At 32.5% G+C, this 13,113-nt stretch overlaps 1 protein-coding gene across 1 annotated transcript in view; it reads right to left on the bottom strand.

Annotated features, from left to right (window-relative positions):
* The window catches only part of LOC145296131 (cystathionine gamma-lyase-like), an 89,466-nt gene that overhangs the window by 42,153 nt on the left and 34,200 nt on the right, over positions 1-13,113 (bottom strand). Inside the window, exon 3 of the mRNA XM_080142287.1 lies at positions 4,726-4,821. Within this exon, the coding sequence (XP_079998413.1) occupies positions 4,726-4,821 (96 nt within the window). The remainder of the gene's footprint in view (positions 1-4,725; positions 4,822-13,113) is intronic.

Below are 13,113 nucleotides of genomic sequence, written 5' to 3'. Positions count from 1 at the left end.
TTTTATCGCTTCTAATATATTATAAAGTTGCGATTTCAAAAATAAAAAAAATATATATCCATATGACTTTGAATGGAAAACGAAACTTATGAAAAAAAAAAAAATATATATATATATAACTTGAGTTCCCTCAGCTATAACCGAAACCAAAACTTAAGAATTCTTAATAAAATTATTTATTACAAGAAATGGAAGGTCATAACAATTAAATGACAGTCACTCGGAAGAAAAAAAATATGAACATGACACAAAATAACACTTTCATATTAAAATATATATTAAAATATATATTACTATATATTACTATATATATTACTATATATTAAAATATATATTAAAATATATATTAAAATATATATTACTATATATTACTATATATATTACTATATATTAAAATATATATTAAAATATATATTAATATATATTACTATATATATTACTATATATTAAAATATATATTAAAATATATATTAATATATATTAACATATATTAATATATATTAACATATATATTAATATATATTAATATATATTAACATATATTAATATATATTAACATATATTAATATATATTAACATATATTAACATATATATTAATATATATTAACATATATTAACATATATATTAATATATATTAACATATATTAACATATATATTAATATATATTAACATATATATTAATATATATTAACATATATTAATATATATTAACATATATTAACATATATTAAAATATATATTAATATATATATTAATATATATATTAAAATATATATTAAAATATATATTAATATATATATTAAAATATATATTAATATATATATTAATATATATTAATATATATATTAATATATATATTAAAATATATATTAATATATATATTAAAATATATATTAATATATATATTAAAATATATATTAATATATATATTAAAATATATATTAATATATATATTAATATATATATTAATATATATATTAATATATATATTAATATATATATTAATATATATTAAAATATATATTAAAATATATATTAATATATATTAAAATATATATTAATATATATTAATATATATTAAAATATATATTAATATATATTAAAATATATATTAATATATATTAAAATATATATTAATATATATTAAAATATATATTAATATATATTAAAATATATATTAATATATATTAAAATATATATTAATATATATTAAAATATATATTAATATATATTAAAATATATATTAATATATATTAAAATATATATTAATATATATTAAAATATATATTAATATATATTAAAATATATATTAATATATATTAAAATATATATTAATATATATTAAAATATATATTAATATATATTAAAATATATATTAATATATATTAAAATATATATTAATATATATTAAAATATATATTAATATATATTAAAATATATATTAATATATATTAAAATATATATTAATATATATTAAAATATATATTAATATATATTAAAATATATATTAATATATATTAAAATATATATTAATATATATTAAAATATATATTAATATATATTAATATATATATTAATATATATTAATATATATTAAAATATATATTAATATATATTAATATATATTAAAATATATTAATATATATTAATATATATTAAAATATATTAATATATATTAATATATATTAAAATATATTAATATATATTAATATATATTAATATATATTAATATATATTAAAATATATATTAATATATATTAATATATATTAAAATATATATTAATATATATTAACATATATTAAAATATATATTAATATATATTAACATATATTAAAATATATTAAAATATATATTAAAATATATTTTAAAATATATTAAAATATATTAAAATATATTAAAATATAACTATAGTATATAGTAGAGTGAAAAGCACATATTTTTCTTTTATTAATATTATTTTTTTCCTTGTACACATTTTTGTGAATTATTCCATGGATTTCTGCCTTTGGATTATTATGAACCATCTTCCAATTACAGGATTTCCTTGGATTTTACTTGTACAAATGGAAATTCTTTTAACTTTCTTGAAGTTTTACATTTGGATTTTACCGTCACTGGATTTTTTATCTTCCACCAGACTATCCATTCATGTGTAATCACCTTTTTCTTTACCATATTCCCTCTGCTTAACTTATTTTGTTTTCAAGTAAGATCTTTGACTTACTTGTTGTTTCAGCAAATACTCCTGCATGCAAAATCCGATCCCGCATTTTGCTAATTCCTACCCTCTGATGAGAAGGAGAGTATTTCTTCGAAACTCCGCGGATTAAGGACTATCCATTTATCTAGTGTTTCCTTTTCAGATTAAATATGTTTTTAACTCATTTCAAAGTGTTTTTTAACATATTTTATTAACTGTTTGCTCATATATATATATATATATATATAAAAAATTACAATAAGTTTACAAAGGTAATCAAAATGGTGAACTTAAAATATATTATAAATATTAAAGAGTTAATATTTACAAATAAAGTAATCTCAACCAGATGTAAAAGCTCAATAAAACCGAAAAGGAAATAGAGCTTATAATATGAACAAATGAATAATAAAACCTGTTAAAAAACATCTTGAAAAAGAGTTAAAAACATATTCAATTTTAAAAAGGAAGCACAAGATAAGTGGATAGTCCTTAATAAGATAAGATTTCACATGAATGGATAGTCCGGTGAAGGGTAAAAAATCCAAGAATGGTAAAATCCAAACACACTCGAATTAAAAACTTCCAATCCAACAGGTAAGTTCCAAATGGTCCAAAATGATCCAAAAGCACAGAAGAGATGTTGCGAGTTTGTCTCTGATGTATCGTTATTTTCATGGAAAGTGTTCGACTGAGCTTCAATCTATGGTCCCCCCTCGCCAAACTTTCACAAGAAACACTCGTCTAGCTGTAAACACTATCAATAATTCCCCCCACTCTTTATCTGTGCCTAAACCTAAACATAGATTCCATGAACAAAGCTTCTTTCTTAGAACTGCACGCCTGTGGAATTGTCTTCTGTTTTCCTGCTTTCCGGCTGACTACAATATGGTTGTGTTCAAGTCTGACGTAAATAAGTTCTTGATGAGCCGTTCCATATAAGTTATCAAATTTACCAAATTTTCATTACTAATGATTACTATATTGTCCAATGTCTACTGTACACTCTTTAACACTTATCCTTGAGTGGCCTCTTGGCCTTGATAATGTGGTGATGCCTATGTAAAAAAAAAAAAAAAAGGCAGAATTCCTTGGAAAAAAAAATCACAAATGGAATGAGTTAAAAATCATTAAAAGAAAAGTTCAAATGTGCACAGAAAAAGCACTGGAGAGAATATTTAAAACACGTCTGCCAAGGCCGGAAGAATCGAGTAAATTTTTTAATTCGACCGTGTTTGGATTTTACCATTCTTGGATTTTTTACCCTTCACCGGACTATCCATTCATGTGAAATCTTTTTATCTTTTTTACTTTTACCTCCTATTCCCCTTACCTCACCCTTTTTTAACCAAGTAAGATCTATGACTTACTTGTGGTTTCATTAAATACTTTTACATGCAAAATCCGATCCCGCATTTTGCTAATTCCTACCCTCTGATGAAAAGGAGAGTATTTCTTCGAAACTCCGTGGATTAAGGACTATCCACTTATCTTGTGCTTCCTTTTTAAAATTAAATATGTTTTTAACTCTTTTTCAAGATGTTTTTTAACACGTTTTATTATTAATTTTATTATACCATATTTCTTCAAACTGAAACATAATTATCAAAGTATACTTACGCAGATAGATATGAAAAGTATTTATTAAAATTTGTGCCTATTTCCATTCTATGGAGGCCAGGCGCAAACGCAGACCCCACAATTTTATTATACCATCCCTATTTAAGTTAAAACATACTTATCAAAGTATTCTTGTGTACATCTATAACAAAAACAATTGTAAACGTTTTTTTTTTTATTTTTTATTTTCATACTTTGTGGACCAGGCGTGAACGCAGACCCCACAATTTTAATGAACCACCGTTCTGCCAGATCAAACATACCTATTCCTGTGTCTCTATACATCTTCTATCATTATATGTAATCAGTTTTTTAAAATCGTCAACCATATAGGAGCCTATTCGTGACCAGACACATACACAGACATTCAGCTTTATATATATATATATATATATATATATATAAAACAAATTCAATTATAATTAAATATTTTTATTCCTGAAATTCAAATGTAGCTTTTTTTTTTTTTTTAATTTGCAGTATCTCTGTGCCCGTTTTACAATACTTTCATGGAATGTGCTTTGATGAACTCCTAGCAATTATGCCCCCACTCCTTGACGTAACTAACCCGACAAGCAGCAAAATCGCACCTCTTCACTGTTGTTGCTAGAAAGCCTTTTACTCTAACAACTTTTTCCCTTGCTATGTTAGACTTTGAAATTTCCTCCCTGTTAATTACTTTCCTGACTGTACTAACCTGCAGGAACTTAAATGTAATGCGAACAGACATCTTTCTGCTCAACTCCTCTCAGTCCCCTGCTAGACATGTTCCTAAATAGTAGCCCCTTCTGTCCAAGTGTCAATAATTCTTGATTGGGTTGAAAATGAGTACAAAGAAAAAATTGTTTGTTTTTTTTTTATTAAAATTTCATTTTCTTTTAATAAAAAGTGAACAACTTACCTCCATACAAATCGTTCATGCTAACAATGTGGTCACCTGCCTTCAAAAGACGCACGACAAGGTCGGTAGCTGCAAGACCTGATGCCATACACAAAGCTGTAAGAAATAGAAAAATTATCAATAGAAACTTTTTTTTTTCTTATGATTGCAGAGAAATTCATCCAAATGCATTTGCCTCTAGTCTATCAATATTTCCATGGAAAAGGGAGCCTTTGAGTCGCCTTCAACTATGGTCAACCGCTTCATTTTTAGTTGCAACCCACTGAAATGACCACCAGCAGGTTTTAGAGAACTCGATATATTAAGAATCTACCCACAACTCTAATATAATTTTAAACATTAAAATTTAATTTTTTTAATTTAATCTTTAAAAGTGATAAAATTTTTTTGGTTTTATCACTACTTATGAAGGCCAAGATCCACTCGAGGATAAAGGTTAAGGAAACAGAATGATTGTTGGCCAATAGATGGATCAAGATAGACATCCAAACAACAGTCTAGAAGTGTAAGCCATGTTTAGTTTCAGAACAGTTTCTGATGGTTTGTTGTTCTACACAAGTCCTGAGAGATGACTGGTTTGCAGTAGGCAGTTCTCAAGTTGGAATCCACAGAGCAAAAGATTCTTCTCGTGTTGAGACGGAAAAAACATATGCGAAATTGCTACAGAAAGGTTTAATATTTATGGAGCAATTTTGGTTTCTGATTGGTTTTTTTTTTTTTTTTTTACATAGGCATCACCACTTATCAAGGCCAAGAGGCCACTCAAGGATAAGGGTTAAAGAGTGTACAGTAGACATTGGACAATATAGTAATCATTAGTAATGAAAATTTGGTAAATTTGATAACTCATATGGAACGGCTCATCAAGAACTTATTTACGTCAGACTTGAACACAACCATATTGTAGTCAGCCGGAAAGCAGGAAAACGGAAGACAATTCCACAGGCGTGCAGTTCTAAGAAAGAAGCTTTGATCATGGAATCTATGTTTAGGTTTAGGCACAGATAAAGAGTGGGGGGAATTATTGACAGTGTGTACAACTAGACGAGTGTTTCTTGTGAAAGTTTGGCGAGGGGGGGGGCATAGATTGAAGCTCAGTTGAACATCTTCCATGAAAATAACGATACATCAGAAACAAACTCGCAACATCTCTTCTGTGAGATAGAGGTTGCAAGGAAGAGAAAAGGATATCTTCTACGAGGCTACGAAGTCTATTTTGAACTCTATCAATGGTTGGTAGCAGAATGTGAATTAATTTGATTTGTCAGTTCTTAACAGCATTGTTTATAAATCTCCCGACTGTGCATTATAGAGCTAAAAATATTGTAACAATATGTGTAGAGATACAAAATTCGTATACACATTTAAACATTAGTGGTTTGCAGTAGGCAGTTCTCGAGTTGGAATCCACAGAGCAAAAGATTCTTCCGTGTTGAGACGGAGAAAACATATGCGAAATTGCTACAGAAACGTTTAATATTATCAGCGTTGATTCATAAATATAATGGCGCCAACCTGTGCTTAACTAAAATATTCAACTGACTGTTAAGGAATTATGTTTTTTTGTACCCATGCTTCCACTATGGCAAACAGTTCATTATCGCAAAGAATTATCGGGTGAAATACATTGTCCAAGGAAATAGCTACGTTAAGAGAGAGAAGACCAGGAGATTTCGACAGATGGAATACGAATATATGTGATAAAAATATTCATGAAATGGCCACAAGTGACAAACTTAGTCTAAATTCGTTCTCGGGTTTAAACAGGTAGATGCGACGACTCGTATGGATTACTCTTTCTCTAACAGCAGCAGCTAACTCAGAACGTCTTCACCCTTTCCTTCTCATAGTAGCAGAGGCCGTTCGCTCACCGAAAACAACAAACTTTAATAACAAGGACTTTAATATTTTCTTCATCTCAAACATCCTGCATCAACAAGAGATATTTCTAATCATTTTCACTCAAACAAACCTTAATAACAAGGACTTTGTTATTTTCTTCTCGGAAACTTTTTATCAACAAGAGACATTTTCAACCATTTTGTTTCTTTTCAATAAATGTTTAACTTAATACTCTGTTTCTTTTGCTACCATACACTAAAATTGTTATTGTGAGTGTCGTTATTGGGTATTGAGATACAATACCTTGTGTCAACGATATAACTATTGGCGTCAAAGCTTTACAACATACCAGAAGTAACAATATAACAATATTAAGAACTGCTCTGCTGAACTAGCCCGTCTTGGTTTCCTGTTAGCTGAAAAACTGCCTTTATTGTACCAGTATTTTAGAATTATAGTTTTTTTTTTTTTTTTTTTTTTTTTTTTTTACATGGAGGTCACCACTTATCAAGGCCCGGAAGCCACTCGTCGGGGATAAGGATTATTGCTGCGTGTACAGTAATCAATGGGATAGTGTTGTAGTAATCGTTAGTATTGGAGATTTGATAAAGTGTCATTACTTAAGGGGGCGGTTGATCAGGAATTTGTTTATGTTGGACTTGAAGACATCCAAGTTGTAATCAGCTGGGAAACAGGCAAGCGGTAAAGAGTTCCACAGGCGGACACTTCTAAGAAAGAAGCCTTGTTCATGGAATCTACATCTTGATTTAGACACAGATAAAGAGTGGGGAAAATTATTGACAATGGTTTCAGCTAGACGGGTGTTCATCATGAAAGATTGGCGAGGGGGGACCAGGGATTGGAGTTCAGACGAACACCTGCCATGAAAATAATGATCAAACAAGGACCAGAGGTTGGAGCTGACAAGCGCTTGCCATGGAAGTAACGATAAAACAAAGACAGGCTCGCAACGTCTCTTCTGTGGGAGAGAGGTTGCAGGGAAGAGAAAAGGGCATCCCCCACTAAGCCACGAAGTCTATTTTGTACTCTGTCAAGGCAGGATAGGCTGGTTTTAGCAGCTCCTACCCAGATGTGGCAGCAATACTCCATCCTTGGACATACTTGGCTTTTATATAGATAGAGAATTGCATCAGTAGTGAGATATCTTCTTGAGCGGTAGAAGGATCCCACCATTTTCCCAGCAACCTTAGAAACAGACTTGATGTACGTGTTCCATTTAAGATCAGGAGTAAAAGTCAATCCCAGAAGCTTGCCAAAACATGAAGCCTCCCCAAGACGAGGGCCATCCATTTCAATTGATGCCAGATGGGGATCAGAGCATTGATGATGTAAAGATAGAAGCTTGGTTTTAGATGCATTAAAAGTAACCAGCCACCTTTTCCCTCCACTGTACCACACGCTAGAGATCCGAGGAGAGAGAATCAGAGAGAACTTTGTCATTTACAGCCTTTGATGTGTTGCCATTGATGGTTGTGTCATTAGCATAAATGTCAACAAATGATTTAAGTATGTGTTTTGGGAGATCATTGATGTAGATCAGGAAGAGAGTTGGGCCCAGGATGGACCCCTGAGGGACTCCAGTATTAATACTGTGGGCCTCTGATTTCTGCCCATCAACCACTACTCTTATGAGCCTATCAGAGAGAAATGATTCAATGATTGAGAAAACATTTCCAGTTATACCGTAGCTGGAAATCTTTGGAAGTAGGCTTTTATGCCATACCTTGTCGAAGGCCTTGGATATGTCAAGAGCAATTGCCCTAGAAAGGAAGCCTTTGTCAAGAGATTCACTAATCCTATGGGATATAACCGTTAGCACATCTGTTGTAGATCTAGCAGAACAGAAACCATATTGTGTGTCACTAAGAAGGTTATTCCTGCTGAGGTGGTTGACTATTTCTCTATTTAATATGGATTCCAGCAGCGTACTCATGACACACAGGAGACTTATTGGTCTGTACTGAGAGGGAGATGACTTATCACTTGAGTTCTTAGATACAGGGCATACTGATGAGGTTTTCCAGGGTGTTGGAAAGCACTTTTCCTTAAGGCAACGCTTAAACAGTTTTGTAAGTATGGGGGAAAGTTCTGGTTGAAGCTTTTTCAACACTATAATTAGAATGCCGTCAGGGCCAGTTGCTTTACTGGAATCAAGGTTCTTGATTAGCTTGGCGACCTCACGCACAGATATTTGTATGTTGCATAGCGTGTTGTCTGTTATAGGAGGAAATACGGGGAGTTGATGGCCTTCGTCGCATAGGGTAGAATTAACTGCAAAGTTCTTGGGAAATAGTTTGGCCTTGTCTGATGCTGACGAGATGACCTCAGGTCCATTGATGATGGTTGGGATAGAACGCACGCTTCTGTTCAGGATCCTGTTTGTTATTTGCCGAAACTGGTGGGAACCAAGCCGCTGCTCAGCTACTTTGGATTTAATGGATTGAGAATAGCTCTCTTGCATTTTTTATTACTCTTTTACAGTGGTTGCTGGCAGTCCTGAAAGCAGCTTTAGTCTCAGTGCATCTATTACGTTGGTAGCTATGGAAAAAGTGATTTCTGTGCGCGATGGCAGCAGCACATTCTGGGAAGAACCATGGCTGGTTGTTAGGTTTTTGTTGGAATTTTTTGGATGGTATGAATCGGTCTATTCCTACAATTAACCATTTGGTCAGGTCTGATACCATAGAGGACACATCCTTTTTAAACATGGAATGCAGAGGTAGATCAGATATGAATGTACGGAAGCTATCACAGTCATAGAGTATCGATATACATTACGGTGGAGAGGTAAGTCTGAAGACTTATTACATTTCATTTTTATCTTAGCTGATACAACGGAGTGGTCGGAGAATCGCAGAGGGATAGAACAGAACATGAACATAGCTGAGAACGCTTGCATACTGACCAGTAGCATTGGGCACATGGGTGGGTTTGCGAACAATCTGAGTGAGGTCATAGGCAATGGCAAAATCATGACAGAACCTCACCTCATCTGTCTTATTTGAGTGGGTCGGCCATTCCACATTATGGACATTGAAGTCACCGCAAATGTGAATGTTAGTGAAAGAACTGACCCATCTTTGCTAAAATTCGAGTCTTTAATCACTCAAGCACTAGTCCACCATATTGTAAATACTTAGCTTCTTTCTGACCAACAGCATGGATTTAAGCAAACCTGTTCCAACGCAGATATTTTAAGCATCATCTCTGAATGCATATACCATGCACTGGCTAAGGAAGAAGAAGCTAGTGTGGTAGCCTTTGATATGTCCAAAGGCCTTTGACAAAGTCTGGCATGAAGGATTTTTCAGAAAAATTAAATCCTTAGATATTTTCTTGACAAATACTCAGCATAATCAGATCCCTCTAGAAAAATCCAGATTGTCCTCGATAGCCGTACGTTTAAACAACATATTTATGCAGGTATACCTCAGGGGTCGATACTTGGACCTTTATTTGATATTCAGAAATGACCTCGCTGATAAAATTGTGTCTCAGATGTACATATTTGCTGATGACGCCATGCTCTATAACAAACATGAGGGAAAAAACGAATGTACACGTATCCAAGGCAATGGCAGAAACCCTAAAAAACAACCTTTAGTTGGTAGTGGAATGAGGCCTGTAAGTGGATGGTTACATTTAATGCTACTAAGACAAAGCTGCTTTCCTTTAACAATTAAAAAGAACCTTCACAACTATCGATTGTCATGACATAACACACTAAGCGTCTTTTCTGTAACTATGAAAAACTTTCTCAATCACTGATTGCTATGAAAACACCTTGAGAGTCTAGACAAGAGACAAAGCTAGATTGTCCTCGATAGCGATACGTCTAAATAACATTAATGCAGGTATGCCTCAGTGGTCGATCCTAATATTAATAAATGACCCTATTTGCTGATGACAACATTCTATAATAGACATGGGGACAAAACGAATATACACATATTCAAGGCAATAGCTGAGATCCTAGAAAATGATCTTCAGTCGGTAGTGGAATGAGGCCCATAAGTGGATGTTAACATTTAATGCTATTAAGACTAAGCGTCTTTTCTGTAACTATGAAAAACTTTCTCAACCACAGAGTGCCATGACAACACATTGAGAGTCTATCTTTAAGCTTAACTTTCACAGGCAACATGAATTGGAACAAATACATTGCGTAGATTGCCAAGGCTGCTGAAAAGAAGGTAGGCTCCCGCTACTGTACTAGAAAATTACTCACAGCAGGCAGCATTCTACATCTTTACAAAGCAACAATTCACTCATGCATAGAATAGTGTTGCCACATCAGATGTACATATTTGTTGATGACACCATGCTCTATAACGGACATGAGGGAAAAACGAATGTACACGTATCTAAGGCAATGGCAGAAACCCTAAAAAACAACCTTTAGTCGGTAGTGGAATGAGGCTCGTAAGTGGATGTTAACATTTAATGCTACTAAGACAAAGCTTCTTTCCTTTAACAATTAAAAGAACCTTCACAGTGTCTGTTATAGAGCATGATGTCATCAGCAAATATGTACAGTTGGTCAGAAAAAAGCTAAATATTTACAATATAGTGGACTAGTGTGAGACAAAATCCAAAAATAAGGAGTTGTAGAAGTCATCATAACATTATTTTCTCTCGTGGATTAATGACCACGCACTGACTAGGGAGTTAGTAGGGCATATTAATCCTATATGTCCCTTAGGGAACTAATTATCCATCAGGAGCTAACCAGTATCCAACAGAGGAGCTTAGACCACCAAAGAAGACAGATCTCTGATGTATCGTTATTTTCATGGAAAGTGTTCGACTGAGCTTCAATCTATGGCCCCCCCCTCGCCAAACTTTCACAAGAAACACTCGTCTAGCTGTAAACACTATCAATAATTCCCCCCCACTCTTTATCTGTGCCTAAACCTAAACGTAGATTCCATGAACAAAGCTTCTTTCTTAGAACTGCACGCCTGTGAAATTGTCTTCCATTTTCCTGCTTTCCGGCTGACTACAATATGGTTGTCTTCAAGTCTAAAGTAAATAAGTTCTTGATGAGCCGTTCCATATAAGTTATCAAATTTACCAAATTTTCATTACTAATGATTACTATATTGTCCAATTTCTACTGTACACTCTTTAACCCTTATCCTTGAGTGGCCTCTGGGCCTTGATAATGTGGTGATGCCTATGTAAAAAAAAAAAAAAAAAAAAAAAAACTCTCTCCTCTCACTCTCTGTCCACTGAATCCCCACAGATTGCGACTACTTCACTGAAGACCTCCACTGGACAACCTCGGGACACTTCAAGTTTCTGCCTCTGCGACACAATATTATTCAAGAACTTTTGATTCCTTTTCTTTCACCTCGGACGCAGTCCCTCTTCTTCCGAAATAAACCCTTTCGTTGTTTTGTTTTTAAAAAGAGGTGTTGATTAATTACTCTGTGCTTTCGTGTTGCAAATTAATCTTTTATTAGTTTTGTGTATTCACGTATAAAGCCTATCTGAAGAGCCTCAAAACTAATAGATGCCACACTATCAACCAAGCTCCAACCTCTGTCCCATCGCCACAAGGTTGCATGCCTGTGCCTGCTTTACAAATACTTTAATGGAACGTGCTCTGATGAACTCATAGCACTTGTGCCCCCTCAACATACATGCTCACGACTAACACAAAAAAGTAGCAAGTTTCTCTGCTTAGACTGATAAATTTTGGAATTCTCTTTTCCTGCTTCCCTGACTGTACTAACCTGCAGAAGTTTGAATGTAACGTGAACAGACATCTTGTTGCTCAACTCCCCTCAGTTCCCTGTTAGATACAATCCCAAACAGTAGCCCTTTACATTCCAAGTGGCAATATGCCTTGTTTGCAGGTGAAAGTGAGTTAAAAGTAAAAATATTCACATTTTTTAACAGTCAATATGAGTGACAGAGTAAGATGATCTACGGATGCACTAATCCAGACGATATAGTTATATCCAACCGCGGCAGCGCCTCATGCCATTTATTTAGTTTCGAGCTTAGCAAATAATGGTTCTAATTTTAACAATCAGAACAGCAGAAAGTGGGCCATTTCAGTGGGATTTTTTTTCTGTCAGACTAAGGCATTAGTTGTAAATACTTAGGGGGTCCACCAATTTATTGCTTACTTCTAAGGTGCCCTGTCTGAGAATGCCGACAATGCTGCACAAGCAATTAAAAAAAAAAAAATAGAATGCTCTTTCTTTGGACAGGTTAGCTTAGCTCTCCTCACCTTGTGTCACATTTTCCTGTGGTGGGAAGAAAGTACATACAATATCTGGTAGTTATTGCTCTAGAATCATGACGTGTACTTTTGCTAAGACACTTTTGTTAAATATAGTCATACGACTGTCCGTCTTGATTAATGCTTTTAAAAAAGTGTATATTATTGTTATGGGGTAAGCTGATTTACACATTTTAGGAATAAATGGACTTACCTAGAGACAATTACATCTGAACGTTGAGGCAGTCATGTTGCCAGAATCAAGAAGTGTACCTTTGTAATATACTGTTTTT

This window comes from Euprymna scolopes, chromosome 16 (genome assembly GCF_053919585.1).
Source record: "Euprymna scolopes isolate OS-2025 chromosome 16, ASM5391958v1, whole genome shotgun sequence".
Lineage (NCBI taxonomy): Eukaryota > Metazoa > Mollusca > Cephalopoda > Sepiida > Sepiolidae > Euprymna > Euprymna scolopes.
Note: the sequence above shows the minus strand (reverse complement) of the source record. Positions and strands in the feature narration are given on the sequence as shown.